The sequence below is a fragment of the Trachurus trachurus genome (genome assembly GCF_905171665.1).
Source record: "Trachurus trachurus genome assembly, chromosome: 11".
Classification (NCBI taxonomy): Eukaryota; Metazoa; Chordata; class Actinopteri; order Carangiformes; family Carangidae; genus Trachurus; species Trachurus trachurus.
The window spans coordinates 18,398,649-18,420,713 of record NC_139904.1 but is presented as its reverse complement, the minus strand read 5'-3'; the positions used below and the strand labels follow the sequence as shown (position 1 = coordinate 18,420,713).

Below are 22,065 nucleotides of genomic sequence, written 5' to 3'. Positions count from 1 at the left end.
TTACTGTAATACTTTGAGCATCTACCTGCCCAAGGCATAAGCGAACTAAGCGCCTGCTTAGGGCCCCCCCAAGAGCAATTACAGTAACAACAACAACAACAAGAAATAAATAAAATATATATTTTTTTGCATGTATGAGTAATGATTTCTATATGATCAAAGATATATTATTGTACAAAAACCACAATTTTATGGCAATAGAGTGCTGCTGCTGATGTAGCCGTATATGACTGCCTCTCTTTAAATGTCAAAGCTCCGCTGCACCAGTATACTTACAGACATTTTTTGGGGCAGGTGCTGCAGTGAAAAATAAGGGCACTTTGAGCGGCACGTGGAACGGCCGGCAGCGTGAGATTTTAAATAAGACAAACATTTTAGGCACATGTTGCACATAATTGCATATTTATTTAATTGAAGAGGATTTAGCATTTCTGCCGAACAGTTGTGTATGAACTTAGCATTTCAAGCTTATGCTTGAAATTTATTTTTGCAGAAAACAACAACAGTGTTTGTTGTCCCCTTTCATCACTCCTATAGGGAAAGGATTTGAAAGACCAGTAGACATACTGTATGACAACAGCATTAAAACCTGTTCCATTGTGCAGGCCTATAGAGTCACACACTGAGTAGACAGGCCACCTCTAGAATACAGCTGATTGCACTACATGTTTATAATGCACATTTATCTTGACATTAGAAATGTGTAAACTCAGCACCAAGCACCTTTGTTACAGGTGATACATGTCTATGTACACGTGCATATGAGTACTGATTTTGAATCAAACAGAGACACCCAAAAATTCACATCCCTTCAGTCTTTTGAAAAAATAGTATAAAATCAGCTAAATGTAGCAGTTTACTTCAAAATGGTTAAAATATATTGCTGCTGAATAAATCTGCAACATGTGATGTGCATTTTTTGGGGGGAAATATGGCTCCTGATATAATAGTCTGTAGACATCATCATCATTCAACTTTTTCACATGGTCTTGTGTTAAAAAAAAGCAAACTAAAAATCACAAAAACAATTGAGAATTGTTTTGAATCGAGAATCGACTTTGAATTGAATTGTGCCCCTAAGAATTGGAATCGAATCGAATCGTGAGACACCCAAAGATTCCCACCCCTAGTTTATATGACCTATTTGGGTCATATTTAAGATGCTTCTGTACTGGACTGTATTATACTGAACATTATGTCTTATGCATAGCTACAACTAAAACATTTTTTGTAAGACTTACGTTTCATATGAAATCGAAGAGAGATGGGGAAACACCTACCATTGGTTGGCCATCCCGTCATGAATCACTAACGTCTAGACAGGAGCTTTATGTGACAGGTGTCACATTCATGATCTGCAGAAGTCACACATACACTAAGTGGCTGTGGTCACATTAGAGAAATCTACAGATTGTTGCATTTCAGTAGAACAGGTGTGTCGTGAATTCCAGTTGGGTGGTGGTTGGCTTCATGTCATTGTTCATGTAGCCTAGACATTGAGCTGTGTGTAAGTCACGTATCACTTGGATGTGAACTGTTTCAGAGAATGTGGTTTAGCTGCCTGATGGAAGCAAATCTGTGAAAACCGTTGTCTATGGAAACATCTGCCTTTTTTGAGGGGAGTCTCTTTTTAACCAGAGCACAGGCTGTGGCTCAACCCTCAACCACAATTGAAACAGACTTACAAAGCATGTCTCTGTCAGCACATGCAGTGGTGGTAGCAACAGGTGTGTGTGTGTGTGTGTGTGTGTGTGTGTGTGTGTGTGTGTGTGTGTGTGTGTGTGTGTGTGTGTGTGTGTGTGTGTGTGTGTGTGTGTGTGTGTGTGTGTGTCTGCAAACTCTGCCTCCCATTAATATCTGAAAGCACAGCTATCAAGATACAGATGAGTGGCCTGAAAGAGGCTCATGGTGAAGCAGAGGAAGCAACCTAACCCTTGGTCAAGGCCAAAAGATTTTGCTCACGAGACCAGTTTCATACACTCCAGCCATTCTTGCCATTACAATTATAGGAACATCAGTCAGTACTAAATGTGCTTTTTTATGTGAAGCAAATGTTGTCTGTTCCTTTTATTGACAATAAACACCTGACAATAGGATAATAGCCGCAATGAGTTATAGTAGGTGTGTGAATGATCAACAATCAATATTATTAGAAATAGAGGGGCCCAAAATCTAATTTTGCTTAGGGCCCCATAGAGGCTTGGGCCGGCTCATCATCTAGCCTAATACTTCAAGTAGGCTAATAGGCCTCATTATAGATTTTGAATTCATATTTATTGTCTGTTGGTATTTTATTTACATCTTTCCACCAAGTCTGTAATTGCTCTGTAAAACACTTTTAGGGTTGTTCTTTTAATTCAGTTTGTTCAATTGCACTGCACTGTAATATTTTAATGTATGTTTAATCCACTGAGTTTTATCTTTGGTGAGGAACTTTGTAAAAAAAAAAAAAATTTTTTTTGAAGTGTCAAATACAGTTTTTTTCCCCTCTCCATGCAACTCTTTTACCTACATCTACTTCAGTTGTTCTACCCAAACCTGTAACATTGTTAGGCTACTATACAACTAGGTTAATCAGTCACCATTCAAGCTGTCTGGCACTGCCCCTGACATTCATGTAAAGTTTTGAATAAACAGAAGCAACCCTAACTGCTTTGTTATCAATGCAAACAACGGATGTTTGATAAGGAGTGTCACTTGCTTTGGTGTGGAGTAGTGTGACACTTCATGTTGTTCACTCAGTCCTGGAGTTGGAGATCATAAACTATGCTAAGAATTTAAAACTGGTACGAATGTGCTGGAAATTTGTGAATAAAATAGAACAAGAGTTGCTGATTGTCCGTTGAATTATGTTGACTATATGTTGTAGGGTAGTTTCTCTGAAGCCACATTCCTCCAGTTCCTGCAATTGAGATTTGCTGCCATCTAGTGATCGCTGCTTTCATTATCCCACCCATTTATTTGGTATGGAGGCTATGATTTGACACTAGTATTTTTTCCAGCAATTAAGAGATGAGAACTGGTATGATTTGACCCATGGATTGTGAGGATGGATTATATCGGAGGCTATTGGAGTCATTACATGGACTATATAAAGACTTGCCACTTGGTTGTTCTGCTTCAGTCTCCTCCTGGAAAAGCATCATTTTACATGACTTGCAAGGAACTATCAAACCCAAATGTTATGAAAATGTTCAATATATAAATAAATATATAATTGTAATAAAGTATCCTCCATCTTATTGTCCTTTCAAAAAAATTCCAACGGTTTCAGCACCATGGACAGAGTTTGTGTACCTGCATGGCCACAGAAACAAAGAGGGAAACACCCTCCATGTTAGCCTTCAAAGCAGAGCCTGAACTCTCCAGAATAAGAGGACATCGGTTTGTCAGGGCTTTAGCTAGCAGAGGGGCGTCAAGGGACTATGGTAGCCAGTATGGTCTAAGAGGCACATAAACGCTCATTACAGAGCCAGTGTCAAGCCAATCAGGTCACATGTTAAGACTTCCTGTTATCAACTTCAAAATAAAGCATTATAAATGATGATGCAACTTGTAATTATGTGTTTTAGAGAATAAAGCAATACTGGATGTCATTATGTCAAAAATTAATTAAACAAGATGATAAACAAATTATAGTCAGTAAGGAAAAAGCCGTTGGATCAGTGGTTTGGGAAGGAAATTGAATAACAGGGCAATGAATCTGTCTGTTTTCCAGCTGCAAGATCCTTGAGGGTCTAGGACAAAATCACCCTAATTCGTAGCCCAGGCTAATGAAAAACCCTTAAGTTCAATGGTTTACTATATCCTTCGTTATCTATAGGCTATGAATGTTATGGTATAGACTACTATAGTCCAGGACACAGGTTTGACTTGTTCTTCTGTACCGATGGCTCAGAGCTGGACGTGGACTCAAGTAGACTGCATTGAAACTTTGCAACAAGATTGTTTTATTGGTCTTAGTGCATGTGTGTGCATGTGTGATGTAAGCATAAAGCCATCATTCACCCAACCATCAAACCCAAAGCTAACATGGGATAACACTGGGATAATTACAAAACTGATCAGACATAGCCTATTGCAGAATGATTTTCTGTCAACTAATCAACTAGTAGTTGCAATTCATTTCAAAGTAGGTAATTATGCCATTACCTACATTTAACTGTGTCACTTCACGTCCTCATAATGGCACATTAGCACTATTCATGCTTTTATTTTGAAAGTAATGCCTGCATACTTCCGCTTTGGGTCTAGTTATTTCCCGCGGACTTCACGCAGCTCTTTCCAGACCACCAGGCGCACCAGCAGCCCCAGTCTCTGCTGACTCAGTGCCTTACCAGCAGTCCCTCCACCCCGAGATACAGCATCCAGAAACCGACGCACACTCCTCCGGTCAACCCGCCCCGGCACCACCGTTACTACAGAAAAATGGCTAAGACCGCAATCGGTGAGTTTTTCACTTGTTATCATTAGATTTTTATTTATTTATTTATTTTTTAAGATCTTTTTTTCTTAGATAGCGGCTTCGCAGGTTTGATGATGCTGAGAGGCTGTGGCGACACCCATAGCACAAAAGGATGCTGAGGGTTTGGTGAGAGGGAGCGGCCAAACTCCTTTTGCAAGTCACTTCTGAAAAACTGAAGTTGCAAAAATGAAGAAGCATTTAATCTTTAAATCATATTTAGGAAATATAGTTTATTTACCTACATATAAATAGATGCTGATCACAATTAGCCAGGTTGTGATTCAGATCATCAACCATCATGGGTGAGGTGACGCATTTTTTTTTAAATTTTTTAATTTTATTTTAATCCACTTAAAAGCCAGCGGATTAAAAGAGCAAGAATCATAAAAGCCGATGTTTTCCCCCCTCCCTCCTTCACAGCAGCATTTTGTCGATGCCTGGCTGCCGCACCTGCCCCTCACAGCCTGACTCAGAGCCGTGCAGCATAATGCAGCGCCAGCGACCCCACCCAACATCTCGGCTCCCTTCAAAGCCAGTCAGCCAGTCAGCCAGCCAGCCGCTCTCCAGGGTGGCAAATATTTCACCGTGACAAATCCTCCTCATCAAAAAGAGAGAGAAAAAACTGGGCCATCTTATGTAGCTGTTCACTAAAAGCCAGTTGAAGTGATTTTTTTTGTGGGTGACCGCTAAAGGCATGAATGAGAGAGAGGAGAGAGAGAGAGAGAGAGGGAGGGAGGGAGGGAGAGAGAGAAGACAGAGCATCCTCCTTATCCAGAATTGCTTTGCAGTGGAGGGAGGAATTTACGACTGGCGATGAAAATGAATGTCGTCTCAGGCATATCAGCCTCCAATCCTGTTAGGACGGTTATTGATTGTAAATGTAGGCCTATTATGTTCAATAACTGCATTATTATCAGGCCTCAAATAGGGGCTTTACAGCATTTTGGTGGGATATATGGAGAAATAAAAATGAGTGCATGTTATGGCAGCTGGAAGGCCTTGTATTTGTGTCAATCCATGAATTTTCATATCAAGGGAGGAACCATCCAGGCCTATAAACACTAGATGTGACCTGTAGGCTTTATGTAAAAGAAGTAAAGGGTAATCATAATTGTGTTTGTTTTAAGGGGTGTAGTGTGTGTGTGTGTGTGTGTGTCCAGTCAAGGGGATAGTGTGTTTGCTTTCTGGTTGACTGGGCACTTGATGGATGGAGGGACATGCAGACAGACAGCAGTACGGATAAGGGTAAGGCATGGTGTCTGGACACCGGCATCCAAACCCTGACTGTTATATTTATTCCCCTCTCCTCATCCTCATCCTCCTCCTCCCCCTCCTCCTCCTCCCCCTCTTTTCCTCCATGATTTGAGCTGTGGACAGGCAGGATGGGATGGGCAGGAGCAGACAGCAGGGAGAAAGCAGTCACCATGCCAGTCAGCACTCGGCAGGTCGTCGAGTTCATTCAGACTTCATTTTATTTACGCAAACGTGAGCGCTCTTGATATTGTAGAACACACATGAGGAATTTAATTCATGTGTCAGATAGATGAACATTTTACTGCGGCATTAAGGGGCCATCACGCAGAATAAATAGCACTATGCGGGTTTATTTGGGGGGATTTGAGGATAGTATTAAATAGAGACGGGCTCTGCGCTAAAAAAAAAATGGATCAACATTTCCCCTAATAAACTAATGCTCAGAACCACTCCCGTGTGCATTTAGACCTCTAAGCACTTCTCCTGATCCTTATCATGCAGTCTTGTCATATCCAATTAGGTGTGGTCATTCAGCCAAAGCCCTAAAATCAATTCCTTTGTGCACAGAAACAGAAGCAGCTTGGACAACAATGCCATCAATTTTAGGCAAATAGTTATAGTCCGAATCCAACTATATTTCTCATCTTAACATCTCTATCACTATTGTCATCATGGGCCATATGCATAACGCTCCAAAGTCCCATAATTCACCCTGATTTATCATCCACTCCCATCGATCAATGCAGCACACCCTCATTACTGGTTCGGATGACTGTTGCTCCTAGAGAGGCTGAGAGGAAGAGGTGACATCAATCCAGCAGTGATGGTAACACCATTATGCTCATGGTCTGTTTGTCACCAGTGAACATCAACATCTGGATAAGACACTCCAGACGTTTCAGCATTTGGGTCATTTATACATCTTAGTTATCTCTGCACCATGGACATGTGGCCTGGATTTTGTGACACAAAAATCATTGTGCAATTTGGATTTACTGATCTACAGCTGATTGATTAGTCAATGAGGGGAAATTTAACAGGTAATGATTTTGAGATTGCTTAATCATTCAAGTCATTTCTCAAGCAAAGTAGAAGTCTTATGTGATAATGAACAGAATATTTTTTTGATTTCTGGACTGATTGTCAGACAAAACAAGACATTTTAGGACACAACACTAAGTTTATGGAAACTGTGATAGGTATTTTTGATTTGATATGAAGCAAAATAAAGGAAATCAGTGAAAAGAAATTTAGCTTGTATCGTTATTGGGCGGATACATGGTACAGTTCTGCAAAAGCTTAGCACTTACGAATCGAACGACTGAACCTGCCTTTGATCACCATGGGTGCCATAACATTTTCTTTAATAGCCAATTTTAATGCAGTAATACCTTCATAATTTTATGATTGCATTGTTGTCGGGTGGCCCTGTAAAGGGCCTGCATGCACCTAAGGCAGATGCCAAGCCCATGCTGCTGTGGAGCTATAGATCTGAGAAGGGCAATAAAAGCTGCACCTCACAGGGTCATATTTTGTGGGTTGGTCTTAACAGGCAGTTTGCTCATAGCCTTTTTCAACATTCTCTCTCATATATATATTTCACTTTGTGCCTTTTTGCCCAAAGTCACTCTATTCTTCGAGCACCAATCTCGGTTTAAATTTTTTATAACGCTGGTGTTTTTAAGACAAGATGAAGGCAGGGAGGAAGAATGTGGTTGAGGGAAATAAAGCAGGAAAAGTACCAAACAGAGGTGTGGCAGTTTGTGCCAATGCAGAATTGCAGCTCCCAAGAGATGCAGAGTGTGTGGGTGAAAAATAGCAAAACAGAGTAAGATGGAGAGAGGATGGGAGTGAGAGGGAGAATAGCAACAGATGAACCGGGGGCTTGGAGATGCAGAAGGTGGTGGGGGGGAGAAGAGGGGTGCCTGCGGGGGAGGAGGGACAGAAGATATTGATGATCTGTACTCTTTGGCTGATGGATTGAAAAAGGAAGTGCAGTTTGCTGGCTGTGTGTCTGTGGTCGGGACAGGAGGAGCAGCTCTCTGAGAGCGAGGATGGAGAGCTGACTGGTTGAAACCAGCCTGCTTGAATGGAGCGGAAGCTCTAAAGCGGTGTCATCCCTGTCTGACGTTAGATTGTTTCATCTCGTACGCTCATTTTGAGAGGAAGAAAAACGCGTAGGACAAAGTGGGACAACATTTCTGAACAGACATATTTGGACTTCTCCTGACAAAAGATGCCATCTAGGATCATTTATCACTTTTATGAGTGTCAGCTACAGGGAATGAGCTTATTACCACTGCGGTTACAGGAGAAAAAGATATTTTCTCTCTGGGGTAATAAACTTGCAATATCATATTTTTGCAGAGTAGAGAATCTCATATTTTTTTGATTAAGGATATAAAAGCAATATCCCTGAGGCTCTGAGTTAGACAGTTACAACTCAGTTTAAATCACAGTGAATGCTTATATCCTCCAAGATAACAAAGAAATAATATTTCCTCCAATATAGACACAGTAAAAATCTTGCATGCTTCAAATATCTAAACAAACAGCATAGAGGTACTACTATTAAATTTATCAACTACTCACTCAGCAATACAATTAATTTGCACGGTCATTCTCAAAAAAAGATAATAAAAAATATTCCTGAAGAGAGAAAAAGCTGCAACAAGAGCTTGGCAACCACTAAGCAAGAATCAGATCTGCTCAGTAAGCACTTAACCCAAATTACGTGCTCCACTGAATTGTTAACTGTTTGAGTCTTGAGCTGTCAAGTGGGGGTGTGTGTGTGGGAGAAAATGGCTGCTGGGGTCTTGACATATACACAGCCTCTAATGAGTGTGTGACAACCCTCCAAAAGCTCTCCTCTCCCCCTCTTGTCAGCAGAAATGGTGCGGTCCACTAATTACAAATTAAAGTGCCATCCACCTGAGGTGGCTGCGTCCATTAGGCCGTTCCTGGGGGCAGGAGATGGCGGCTTTAAGTCCCACTGGGAGCTGCCCCCCTTTTCACTGAATCTTAATCCTCCTGTCTGTGGTTTCTGTTTATATCAGGAAGGTGTTAGCATGTTTATGAGCCCCACCCAAACACCCAAGCCTTTCCACCCTCCCTCTCTTGCTCTCTTGCTTTCCACCCAATCTTTCAGCATTGACGCTCCTTTCATCTGAGAAAACATCTCTTACTTTTCAGTTTCTCTACCCGAATCCACCTTTATCTCCTTTCCAACTCAACCCCTCTCTCCTTTCTTCTGTTTTTTTCCACCCCTTCCATGCTCTCACCCTCTCCCACTTCCTCCTCAGGGAAGGGGTTAACAAGGCCATCAGAGAGTAGTGAGAGCTACATCTGAGAGTTGATCACATTACTGTGGCGTCTGCCAGTCTGCAGGGCAGAAAGCGAGACACAGGGAGGAGAAGAAGAGGGAGTGAGTGGGGAATAAGAGTAAGGAAGAGGATTTGGATTAATCACTCTCAACACTGTACCCCACCATGGAGAGGCTCTTTCACAGTAAATCTCATTTCTGGCTTTGCAGCTGTAAGCCTTCTGCAAATCATGAATCAATGTGGCACATTTCAGCCCTGCAGGCCTTGTGTGCTCTAGGTGATGAATTATGCCATACTATGACAGTTGGCATGCAAATCTGCACCATGAGGCAGTGTACCTTGACAGAACACGGCAGCCATGTGCAAAAGCAGAATATTTCACAAGCTGCAGTGTGTTGCAGATATTTTTTGCCGTTCTCCCTGCAGGGACTTGAGGCTCATATTACAAAGTAGTAGCAGCCAAATACACAGGAATAAAAAAAAAATCAAGGTGAGACAAGGTTGGTTGTTCCTTTCTTTTTCTTTTTTTTCTTTTTGCTGTCTGCCCTTTGGAGCACTTTGTCCCGCCCTCTTGAGCAGGTTGCACGTTGCCAAGTACAGCCAGTGTGATTTGGTGCCAGCTTTGCTTCAGCGTTATTAACTTTTTGGACTATAAATGGACCATGGGATGGACAGTCATATTGCTGTGTTATGCTGATAAGCTAAATCCTCGGTTATTAGTCTGTGTATACATAAGCTGCAGTCAAAAAGTGATAAGAAACAGCCCAAAGATTGTTCCAGCATCAAACCCCAAACCCTCTTTGCTTTTCAAATTACCTGAAAAGTGCAAACTAATCTCTGATGTTTTTTTTTTTAGGAGTTAGTCGGAGAATGGCTGAGAGGCAATAGGGCGTTGGTCTGGCTACGTTAATAAATAATAGACTGAAATGAAAAGCATAGCTAATGATGTGTGGAGAATCCTGTGGGGAGGCAGCATCTTGGCTGGTGGGGAAATTAGGCCAAGTAAGGACACATCCATCCCGCTCCCCTCGCGGTGCAGCGAAAACAAAGGCCACAAAATCTCCAAGAAACCTAGGGCAGTTCGGCTTCAGTAGACAGCCTTTGATGAGGTTTTCTTTTTGAAAAGGATGCAATGAATAATTATTCCTCAAAAAAAAAAATCTTGATCAAGGACCTCCTGTGGAGGTGGAAGTAGGTTAATGATGTTTCATCTTTTTGTATGTTAGTGGGTTAATGATGTCTCATCTTTGAACATGTATGCTGGCAGTTGCAGCTGTAAGTGTGCGACAAACTAACACACGGACGTCTTTCTGTTTACTCCCTCAGCTTACAAAGAGAAGATGAAGGAGATTTCAGTTCTCTCTCTCATCTGCTCCTGTCTGTATCCTGAGACCCGCAAAAACATCATGGGTGACTTTGACGGTATGTGGTGTAATAACTCCTTTCATATTCCTCACATTCGAATGAAGAGTGACAAAGAGCTAACGGTGGCTTTCTTTATTTGTTTCTCATTGATGCGCGCACACGCAGACATGGACATCAAGCCCATAAACAAGCGAGCCTCAGGCCAGGCCTTTGAGGTCATCCTGAAGCCAACCTCCCCCGTGTCTGATTCTGCCCACTGCATCACCAACCCCCCGAAGAGGGACCTCTCCCTGGAGGACATCCAGAAGAAACTGGAGGCAGCTGAGGACCGAAGGAGAGTAAGGATGTTTCCAGTCATTGTCATTGTGCTCAGCTGCCAAATGTCAGATTGTTTCAGTTTTTCTTCCACGATACCAACAACACAACTGTTATATAACCTACCACGTTTACACAATATTACTGGAATAGTTGACTTCTCAGGACATCTAATTTGATGTGTGGTGGTTGTTTGGTCAATTGTGCGTCACATAGACTACTGGTACTGCCACGAAAAATCTAACCTGACACCGGCTAATTCCTGCGTATCATTGATCCGAACCGTCAATACAGGCAGTCCCCCATCTGGCAAATCCAGCAACCCACCAACAAATCAATCACCCAATCAATGGCATAGATTTTATAACACCAGATGTCCAATACTGTAGGTCAATATACAGTCCGTTATAGATAAGTTGGAGAATATGCCGGGAGAAGATGACGGACGTAAGGAGAAAATTCTGTTGCATCTATATATTTAACGTGTTGAACCACCTCTGAGTCATGCTTCAATTTGAGGAAAAATCGATGACTAATATTTTTTAAATCCCTGTCTTGCTATCGACACCTTTCTCCCTGACTCATTTTCTCTGCTGCCTGCCCCCTTCCTCCCTCTCCTCCTCCTCTCCCTCCTCCTCCTCCAGTCCCAGGAGGCACAGGTACTTCGGGCCCTGGCAGAGAAACGGGAGCATGAGCGTGAAGTGCTGCTGAAGGCCATGGAGGAGAACAGCAACTTCAGCCGCATGGCTGAGGAGAAGCTCCAGCTGAAGATGGAGCAGATCGAGGAGAACCGGATGGCCTACCTGGCTGCCATGATGGAGCGCCTGCAGGAGAAGGTGAGGAGCACAATTTAAGATCCAAGTCCCATCTCCTTTATTCAATTTGACTTAGTTAAAAAAAAATCTTATTTATTATTTAACTGGTAAATGTAACATTAGGTTGAGTTTGTAAATCCTTGTTTTAAGCCTTTTTACCATGCTGCAACATATTAATATTCTCAAACTGTATAATTCGTTTGTCTTATAAACAACAAGGCTAGAAGTCTGTGATTTACATAACCATGAGATATTAACATCACAAACTGAGACAGTTTTAGATGCCAAACAACATTTTGACTGACAATCCTTTGTAAATATATTCAACCAAATCATTTAGTGGTGTTCACATCATTTAGAATAAGAGGGAAACGTCTCACTACGTTTAAAATAATTAACACTACGGAATCAGTGATTTAGTGTTTAGTTTAGATGTTTTCTAATCTTAGGGACATATCATTTGTGAATTTTAATTAAAATCTTCCCACTTAACATAATTAATTTCAACATATGCTTGATTGGATATGTCGACCATATTTCACTACTTCCAGTCTGTGTCACTCTGAAGAGTCATGCGTCAGATTTGTTGGTTGTGGTAGCTGCACATGCGACAGCTGCAGTTGATTTGAATATGCAGTAACAACTGTGACCTGATGAAGATGGGGGGGACAGATGGGAGGAGAGAAAGAAACGTTTTTGAAAAAGTGACACGCATGAAAAAATTATGAGGAAAAAAAGACAAGAGAGATGAGCGCAAGGACGGACGGTACATCTGGAAGCACTGAGGGGTTTGACAAAGACATGTAGGTGCAGTCCAGTGCCTGGAGGGCAGGAGAGACAGGAGGGGGACAGGCAGAAAATGAAAATGAAAGAAGACGTCACTGCAAAAGTCAAAGAGGAGAAATGGTGCAGTGAGCAAAGAAAAAAAACAACCTCAATCTGTGTGTTTGTGTGTGTTTCCAGGAGAGGCATGCTCAGGAGGTGCGCAGGAACAAGGAAATAAGAGAAGAGTTGACAGCGTGAGAAGCCCCAACTGGTTCTACATCCCACCTCTAACCCCCCCCCATCACCACCACTCCCCCGACCCTGAGGAACACCCCCTCCCTCCTCCCTCCTCCCTCCTCCCTCCTTCCTCCTTTGTTCCCCCTCACCACTACCTTATCCCACATTTCCCCACCTACGCCATACTCCCCCCTTCCCCTCCTCCGTCCACCCATACTACTATGAAACTACCACAGCCTGAGACACCACCCTCCAGACAGCGGGAGGTTCAAACGGGGTTGGGGGTGGAAAACAAAAAAGTGAAAATGATTTGCAAAAAAAAAGAAACAAAAACAAAGAAAGAAAATTAATGTCTCCCACCCACTCTTCCCAAAAAAAAAAAGAATGTTTTTGCTCTTGTTTCAAATGAGAAGAAAAAAATCTAATTGACAAGTGACAGTGGGTATTGGTTTTTTGTAAATACTTCTTTTTTTGTTATATACAGTACGATACAAGCAGCAAAAGTATTGATTGCAGTGTGCCATTTTTATATATAAGTTTCCTCTCCCTGCATATATATGGATGTAATAATTTGTTCATTTTCATGTTTTTTTCTGTTTGTTCATTTCAGCCTGAGAATCTTTTTTTTTCTCTTGTGTGGTAACAGGCTTAGGTGTTTGTTGTGAGTTTGCCAGCTAGCTGATGTTCGCTGTGACTGCTTGCGTCCTCCCATGCGTCGCATCCTGGCTCCCTCCCCCCTCCCCCCCGTCCCGTCCCTTCAAGTGGGCACTTACTCATTTGACCCCCTCAGATCTGGAAGCAAAAAAAGAAAAGAAAAATTGGATATGTGTTTGGTGATTTTCCATCCAGTTTATGCCAATGTTCCAATTAGCGAGGGACGTGCGCAGGAAAAGAGTTGGCATCCAGGGGAAGAGGGGGACAGTTTGCGTTTTGGTGGTGGGCCGCAAGCCGTCGCTGCACATCCACTCCTGTGAGGTAGATGGTGACTGTACCACAGGAGAACACTATAGCATTTAATGAGCCCATTTTCATCCTCCTTCCCTCCGTCTGCAGCCTCTTCATCTCTCCACATACTATATACATACTGTAGAAGCACTCACTCACACGCTCTCCACATGGGCAGGCATTTAGCCAATCACAGCACAGAGCTCAGGAGGAGCTCGCTAAAAACTCTGTCCATCTGGCACCGGAAAGCTCAAATAACATCCCTGACCAATGGCGGGCCTCTTATATTCCTAAAAAAAACAAACTTCCAAATCACATTTCAATCACATATTACTGTAAAATAAGGCACGGCTGAGGGTAAAGTGCATCCTAAGAAAGCACCTGAGTTCAGACTTGTTACTGTGAATCTTAGCACTGGAGACAATACAAATAATTTCCACCTTCCTCCATTTCATAGAGGCTAGAGTAGTGCTCGACATCATCGGCACCTACTGGAACCATTGCACTTCACTCCTCGACACTGTAAATGCCACTGAACGGCTGGCACGAGAAAGATATTTAAGCCATAACAGGTATCACTGCAACAATGATTCATGAACACAGTATTTCCATCTGTAAAAGGTGTATATGAGTGTATTAAAGTATCAGAGTAACCAGGGGTGTTGAAGCCTGAGGTTGAACCCTGTCGGTCACACACGCACGGTTGGCCCATAGGTGTGTGCGTGAGTGTGTGTGTGTGTATTTCAGAAAGGGCGGGTCGATAAACCAAACGTTTGTGCCATGTGAAGTAGAAACCAACACAAACACCGTCACAGTGTGTAACAACTGATCACCACAGACAGTGACTATCCTGCCTGCCTATCTCTCTCTCTCTCTCCTCTGTCCATTTGTGTGTTTCCCCCTCTCCACATATATCTTTGTGAGCAAGCAGTGGTTAATAAAGATTTGGGGTTCAGTGAATGAAACTGGTTTGGAGAGTCGTTATTTTAGAGATGACACCGACAAAAGCAACTGTAACTATTGTTCATAATGATTCATTTATCTCTTTTCAGGGCACCGGCCATTGTTGACAGCAGCTCACTGTTTGTTGGCTGACTGACCCACTTCAGTGATGCAGAGTCATTGTTATAGTATTAATTACACCTGTGCCTCCCCTGCTATGACAAGACAAAATCTGTTGTGAAACAGACCCATTCACAGAAAACACACACATTTACCACTCTTTAACCAGCGGATGCTTTGTGATAAGTGACTTTAAAATTAATAAAATGCCTTAATTTCTCTTGATTAATTTTCAGTCAGTTGAGTAATTAACTAATCAATTTCTTATTTCACTAATTTCAGCTCCAAATGTCCTAAAACAGTTTAATCATATTGACAATGGGTGTCTTTTTAATTTGAGGGCCTGACATTTTAAAATATAAAGCTGAACTATAATAAATCTGACTTTATATACATAAATGTAATATTTACATCTGTCACTGTATTTAAGTACTACTATTTTGAGTAACGTATACTTAACTCAAGTACAGACATTGCACTTCACTTGAGTATGTGAGTATTTCCACTTTCTACTCTTTGATAAAGACATAAACAGTAAAGAATTATTATTCCTCTACCAAACTATACTTAAAAGTATAGTCCATTTTAGTAGATATACATTTTTGTTTCATTTGTATGAAAGCAAATGACAAATAAAAATGTATTAGAATATTAAAATTAGCTCCAACTTTACGTGCTACAACATTATAATACTGATCAAGGTAATAAATAATAATCTAAATAATGGGCATTAATCCAATAATTTCGCATATATATTGTAGTGTGCTATTCAGCAATATTAGTACATTCAAGTTAAATTTGATATTTAGTATTGCTACTCTATGGTGTGGCTATTTTCAATGAGATAAAGACATCCCATATTTCTATGGATCCTAACAAGTTTTTTTTCTCCACAGTGTTGAAGTACCATTTACGACCAGCAGGGGGAGACAAAAGACAAGTTGTCTTGCCTGAAAATGTGATGGACCTTGTGCTTTTGGCCGCAGTGAGGCTTACATCACTACCTGGCCCTGCATCATCCTCAGCAATAGAGGAAAAGGTTCAGGAGAATGACGAAAGAGATCAAAGGGGAAAGAGAGAGACAAATAGATGAAAGAGGGAAGGATATTTTGGCGAGGGACAAAGATTTGGGTCCAGCAGACGAAGAGACGGCGTGTAGGAGCCGAGAACAGAAGGTGCAGCTGGTGCAGGCTGAAACGATGGCAAGGAGACAAAACCGTTCTCTGCACACTTCCTTTCTCACAGTTTCTCAGTCTCTCTCTCCTGCTCTCTCCTTTTGGCCTCCCTCTCCTTTTCCTTTCTTCCCTCCATCTCCTACTCTCTGCTCAATCCCTCCTTCCTCTGCTTCTTCATCCTCTTCCAACCTTCCCTCCCTCCCTCCTTCCTCCTCCTCTAGTTCCCACGGAGCGCATGGGGCCAGCCAGGCTGCTATTGTCCAGGATATCCCCTCCTTGTTAATGGTTTCCTGTGCACACACAGAGGGCTGCTGAGAGAAACAAGCAGCCTCATCTGATACCAGGCGTCGCCACGTACTGCGAGTGCACACACACACACATTATGCACACATGAAAACAACTACGGTGCATGACCACAACAATACATTCAGACACTCTTGGACAAACAGACATGCAAATGCTCACATAAGAAGAACACACACTGATAGAGCCACAGGTGATTTATCAGAAGTTTTTTATTACAGGGAAGTTGTCATCACGACCAGCAACAACTTTGAAAAGCTGAAAAGTCTGATTTGTCAGTGCTCGCTTGTGTTTTGTAAAACCATGAAATATACAAACTCAGAGTGATGCTTATCAGGAGAGCCACAAACATCAGGGGGGAAGCAATGAGTTAGAATTTCTAAATGTCTCTAAAGAGAATAACGATGAAAACAAAACAGTTCTGCCTTGTTTTACTGCTTTAACTGCTTTAAATGGATAAAGCATGACTCCCTCTTTGTAAATATTGATTGACAACGCTGCTCTGCTGAGCAAACACAAGAGACAAGGTCATAAAAATCCTCCTAACATCATTTACATAAGAAAAAACTGGAAAAGCTGGTAAAAACAGGTAAAACATGTGTGAAGCGTTGATTGTTAAGAAGAATTTACTGTAGAGAGGAAACATAACTTGAGGAAGTAAGCTTAAACAATAGAGCGCCATCTGAACATCAAGAGGTTGTGGGTAAATCATGGTTAAGTTTATTTCAACCAAGCTGGTAGCTAACTTCTGTTCCCAGTATTTAGTCAAACAAACACCTGGTTTCGGTTATTCCACCCCATAAAATGCTGTAAAAAGGGGGTGACTCTACCACCTCCAGCCCTCCTTTCACACCACCCTCTCTCTGTATAACCAGGGCATCAACACTGGGTGTTTCAGCTCGGGTGGGGAGGGGGGAACAAAGGGGGGGACAGTTTCGCCCAGGAACTTGACGGACGGCAACTGCTTGACCATCTGGAAAAGCCATTCCTGATAGGCTGACAGCAGTGGGTGAAAACTTCTAAAGGGGTGGGCAGGAACACAGACCAATCAACACAATAAATCACTTGTGCTGCTTTTTAGTCGTGGTCTCCCTCCTCGCTGTTTTCTCGTCTATACAAAACACAATACGTTAGCAAGAAAATACAAATCCTATAGCTATGCATATCCTCTGTGGGATGTCAACATCATAGAAAAAATAGTACTTTCTTAGAAGGGAAAATAAAAAGTCTTGTTCTTGACAGTCCAGCTCAGCTGGGTAGTGAGTAGAGTCTATACGCAGGCTGTGTCGAGGTGCTCACTTCAGTCAGAAAGCTCCTATCTCCATCCCCCAGGGTCTGTAGGGTTTCCCCACGCTGGATGTCGGGACTGGGGGGCTGATGGTGGCGGCGGGAGAGATGAGGGGGAAGGCGCTGAAGGGGAAAGGGAACGCCGAGAGGGAGGAGAGGAGGGGAGGGGAGAGCTTGGATGCTGACGAGGGAACCAAGGCGTGGTGCAGGACGGTGGTGGGAGCGGCGGTCGTTGGGGGGACGCGGATCGGCCCTTGATCCGAGTGGGGGGTGGCGTTACTGCTGCGCCTGCCCGGGATGTGAGTCTCTGCGGCCGACGAGGACGAGGACGACGAAGAGGAGGACGAGGTGGACGAGGTGGACGCGGACGACAGAGGGGTCTGCGGGCTGCTGGTGGTGCTGCGGGGTAAAGGTGCCAACGGTGCCCCCTGCTGGTGCTGGAGGAGGAGGGGGTGGGCGAGGTGGGCAGGGGGGGATCCAAACGCAGACCCCCAAGCCAGGTGGCTGAGGCCGGAGTGAGCCTCCCGCTGGCTGGCGTAGTTGTTGAGGTGGGAGACCAGGCGGATGCGCAGAGGGTCCGTGCTGTCCAAGCCCTCGATGATGCTGAGATAGCGGGCCGTCTCCGCCAGACACTCCCTGAAGCCCAGGCCGCGGTAGTCCATCGCCAGGGCGTGGGCGTCAAAGTAACCTGAGGGGAGAGCAAGACGACAGCTGATTAGTTACAGAGTCAGCTGATGTGCAAGTTTGTCCAAAACAAGTTTGTCCAGATTGGAAGGAGCTCTGACATGAATCAATATGCCCTCGGCTCTGGAAGCCTGACAGAGTAAATAGAGTAAGATTTTATTTGCCAGGTCTGTTGGAAAAAAACATTTTCATGATTCAGTCATAACCTTCTTTCTTAGATTTTCATGGAAACCAATTGGAAAATATTTCATGTCCAGATTTTTATCCCCAGTGTGTCAATGCAACAAGTGTGGGGTGTTTTATTCACCTTTGCCTCCAGCTGCATGAAGCATCTTCAGATGGTCAACAGTCATCTGCAGAATCTCTGCTTTCTCCAGTTTGGCTGAGCCCTTTAATGTGAAAGGGAGAGAAAAGGGATCCAGTTAGATACAAACCAGATGGTTACATTATGGACAAAGTGTTTTTTTTTTTATGTTTGCTGGTACAAATATTACACATCTGTTTGATCTCACCTGTTTCTCAAAGGCGCTGGGGACCAGTCTGCGGAGCTCGCTCAGACTGTTGTTGATCCGGTCCCGGCGCCGTTTCTCAATGATCTGAGGAGACACATCAAACGTCCTTTAGATATTTACAGAATAGTAGCGTATGAAGAATCAAATGGATTCCTTTTTTTTCTTGGTAAATATATTAATAAGATTCACTTACCCCTCGACGTCTCTTTCTCGCCTGCACCTGAGTTGATGTTGTGGGAGACATGGAGCCGAGAGGAGAGCTCATGTCACTAAAAGAGGTGAGAAAAAGCGAAGATTTCAGTCGTAATCTTGACTTTAGGTTTCATAAAATAAAAAATAAAAAACATTTAAAAAAAAATACATAAATCGTATGGTAGTTCACTTTTACAGCCGTGTTGCGCACTTCACTATCCTCTAACCTGAATCTCATAAAAAAAAGAAAAAAAAAGTGGGAAAAAAAAACCAAACAATTCAGAGCCAATTAAACTCCAAACTTACCCATTTTCATCTGCGCTCTCCTTCTCCACCTCTATAGTCTCATCCAGCTCGCTGTCCGAGGAGCTAAAGTCGTGATTCCTCTTCATTTTCAATGGTCCACAATAGTCCCTCAGTGTGTTCAGTCCTTGTCTGCCAGACGTGCGTCTGTCCAGGTTTGCCCGCAGCGCCTCCGTTTGAAGCGCGCAGCTTTCCCACGGTGTCATTTCAACGCTGCTGTCGGCCAATAGGGGCGGGGACCGGGACAGATCCAGCCAATGGCGAAGCGGCCGTGGGTTTGACTGACAGCGCAGTTGGCCCAAGCACATCCCGGTGCGCTTTGACAAAATCTGAGAGGAGGAAAAATATAAAGAGAGCTCACTCTGTGGGTGTTTCGGAAGAACAATTTATGCCTGAGGTTTGGTCTCACTCAATGAAACCCAAAACACAACCATAACTCATTCTTAAAATACACACAAACACACTGTACTATCTGATGGAGCTATAAAACTTATTTATGAACGTAGGCCCTATCTTAAAGACGTCTTTGTTTCTACAGAAATGTTTTTCTCCCTTTTAATTTAGTTCATCAGGGTCCAGACTGCAGCTGTCCCGGGGTTTATTTTATCACGTTACACATTCCAGGTCGTTTCTGGACATTTTAAGTAGGCCTACTTGCTACTTCTTGAGAGTTGAGATTCCTGAGCCGAGAAGCAGCAGCTCAGAGACTCCACCCGCTGATGAAGCTCATGTAACAAGATCAAAAGCTCCGACTGCTGCGTGAGCCCTGTTGCGAGTGAGTGAGTGAGTGAGTGAGTGAGCGAGCGAGTGAGTGGGGCAGTTTTGTCAACTAGCTACTGTTTCCGAGGTCACGACCTTTCACCCTCTAACTTTTTCTTTTTTTAAACATCTTCATCCCTCTTTGACTCTTTGGCCCTCCGTTTTGGGGGCAGGGTTTGGAGTGACTGCTCTTCAAAACCGTAGAAGATCTTTGGCAGAAACTTTGACAGCGGTCCAATGGACTTTCGGTCCGTGACTGCCCCCCTTCCCCCCCTCTCCCCTCTCTCCCCTCTCTCCCTTCCACTCCCTCCCTCCCTCCCTCTCCCTCCTCCTCCTCCGCCCCTCCGCCCCCTCCTCCTCCTCCTCCTCCCCCGTGTGTGTCCCGGTGGTGATGAGGAGTGGCTGGCCGGCTGTCAGCACGCGCTGGCCGTGGGAAAGTTCCCTAACCGGCGCTGATAACCAATCAGAGGCCGACGGCCGTCTCCGGCGCTGGAATGAATGGAGCAATTGGTCGGGGCGACGGGCGGTCTGCGAGCGAGCGTGTGAACCTGTAATCCAATACTAACTCAGCCCGGGGAGGAGAGACAGGGAGCAGTGCCGCAACCAGAGGAAGCCACCGAGTCTAATCTTACCCCACAGAGAGACCTCATGCACGGTAAAGACGCTGTGGGGACTTCAAGGACTTCAACAAAAGGCCATAATGCAATCAAAGCCGTCTTCGTCCCCTTCTTCTCCCTGGAGTTTCCACATCATCATCCCCACCACAAGACCGGCGGCTCCTATAATAGTCAGACACCCCCCCACACCCAAATAATGTGACGGAGCCGCCGGTGTGTGTTTGTATACATGGAGAGCTCGTGTTACTGCTGCATGTGGAGCTGCAGCTCTTCAGTGGAGGGTCTCCTGCAGGGGCTGCACGGTGGCACGTTTAAACAGCACACTGCCATTTATTAGAGAGAAGCTGCACGAGATAAGAGGTTACAGTCACCTTTGTGCATTAACAAGTCGATTTTGTTATTGTAGCATATCACGTAGGCTACAGTGGTGGAAGTGGGGACGATTACTCAAGTAGTAGTGCCATTTTGCACTCCAGTATTTCTATTTTACTTTTACTTTCTATACTTCAAAGGAGGCAAATGTTAAGCTATAGTCACAAGTAGATGCTGTGATAATTTCACGTTAACATACTTTATCCATTTATTAATGGTAGCAGGTATAATTACCTTGCAAGTACTTTTACTTTCACTTAAGTCTGTAGTAATACTTTTGAGTATTTTGATATTGTGGTACAGTTAAAGATAACTCATAGTTGCTTTTAAAGGCAATTTTATAGATTTTTCAAACTTTAATTCACAAATGTCAGTTTTACAAAGACACCCCCAGACCTATAGATCACAGATCACATAATAACTGATATTATAATTCCTAATTAAAGACGTGAAGTTACAACCAGAAAAGATCATTCATTCATCAAATTAAAACGTGACTTTAATTTAAACTGAACTGTAATTGCAGAGCATGATGTTGGTCACTGACAAATATTTTTAAAAGCTAGTCATATAAAAAGTCAGTTTCATTTCAAAGACGTGAAGCCTTGTTAGCGTTGTTTTCATTGTTTTCAAACCGCTCCTTACTGGCAGCACGCTGACAGTTGGTCCACCCTTAAAAAAAAAACTGTCTGAAAGGAAAAATTATGTTTTATAATATCATGAAGGTCACTTAAAAAAAAAAAAAACATAATGCATCCTGTGAAACATCCCCTCCAGCAACAAAACTTAAAATGTGGCAAGGAAATATGCACTTTGTAATTGAGGAAACATAAAACCATGATTCATCACACATGAAAAACAATATTGCAATGTGAATTTTCTTTTTTTTTTTTTTTTTTTTTTTAAAGCAGCCGCCATTCCTTTAATTGGGCTGTTTTTTCTCTTGTGCTAATAAAGATTTAACAGAAAGTACTAAATTATGGATCAGTCAGTACAAAAAAAAAAAACGCACACACACACACACACACACACACACACACACACACACACATGCAGGCTGTAATATGACGATCCTTATCAGTGGGAGCTGAAAGCAACCGAAGGCGTAATAGTCATCACAGAGAGGAGGCTGCCTCTGTTGGTTCATGTGAATGAGAGGAAGCACTTAGGATTGTTTTCATCTTATTGTTGTACAAGGTTACACAGACACACAGATGCACTCACACATTCATCGAAAGGTTTATTGGTGATCTGTGTGTGTGTGTGTGTGTGTGTGTTGGGGGGGAGGAGGAGTGTGTGGGAGCTGCGTTCACAC

The 22,065-nt window shown here is 43.1% G+C and overlaps 2 protein-coding genes across 2 annotated transcripts; one reads left to right on the top strand and one right to left on the bottom strand.

The window, feature by feature from the left end:
- Nucleotides 1-4,428: 4,428 nt before the first annotated feature.
- On the top strand, nt 4,429-12,560 carry stmn2b (stathmin 2b; the record flags this gene model as incomplete). Its single annotated transcript, XM_083981786.1, has 5 exons — nt 4,429-4,447; nt 10,369-10,464; nt 10,573-10,745; nt 11,367-11,558; nt 12,501-12,560. The coding sequence occupies 5 exons, from the start codon at nt 4,429-4,431 to the stop codon at nt 12,558-12,560; spliced, it is 540 nt and encodes a 179-aa protein (XP_083837912.1).
- Nucleotides 12,561-16,224: 3,664 nt separating this feature from the next.
- Nucleotides 16,225-19,188, bottom strand: hey1 (hes-related family bHLH transcription factor with YRPW motif 1). The gene is made up of 5 exons (XM_083981587.1): nt 19,006-19,188; nt 18,701-18,776; nt 18,508-18,591; nt 18,303-18,384; nt 16,225-17,999 (listed from the first exon to the last, which is right to left on the bottom strand). Exons 1-5 carry the CDS (start codon nt 19,089-19,091, stop codon nt 17,329-17,331), a joined length of 999 nt encoding a protein of 332 aa, XP_083837713.1. The 5' UTR covers nt 19,092-19,188; the 3' UTR covers nt 16,225-17,328.
- Between the last annotated feature and the right edge of the window lie 2,877 nt (nt 19,189-22,065).

What these genes read in the sequence shown, in the direction of transcription:
- hey1 (XM_083981587.1), bottom strand. Translation starts at nt 19,091, where the DNA reads ATGAAGAGGAATCACGACTTTAGCTCCTCGGACAGCGAGCTGGATGAG. An exon ending in CGAGAAAGAGACGTCGAGGG is followed by an intron (nt 18,592 to 18,700) that starts GTAAGTGAATCT and finishes GTGTCTCCTCAG; the next exon opens with ATCATTGAGAAACGGCGCCG. An exon ending in CCAGCGCCTTTGAGAAACAG is followed by an intron (nt 18,385 to 18,507) that starts GTGAGATCAAAC and finishes TTCACATTAAAG; the next exon opens with GGCTCAGCCAAACTGGAGAA.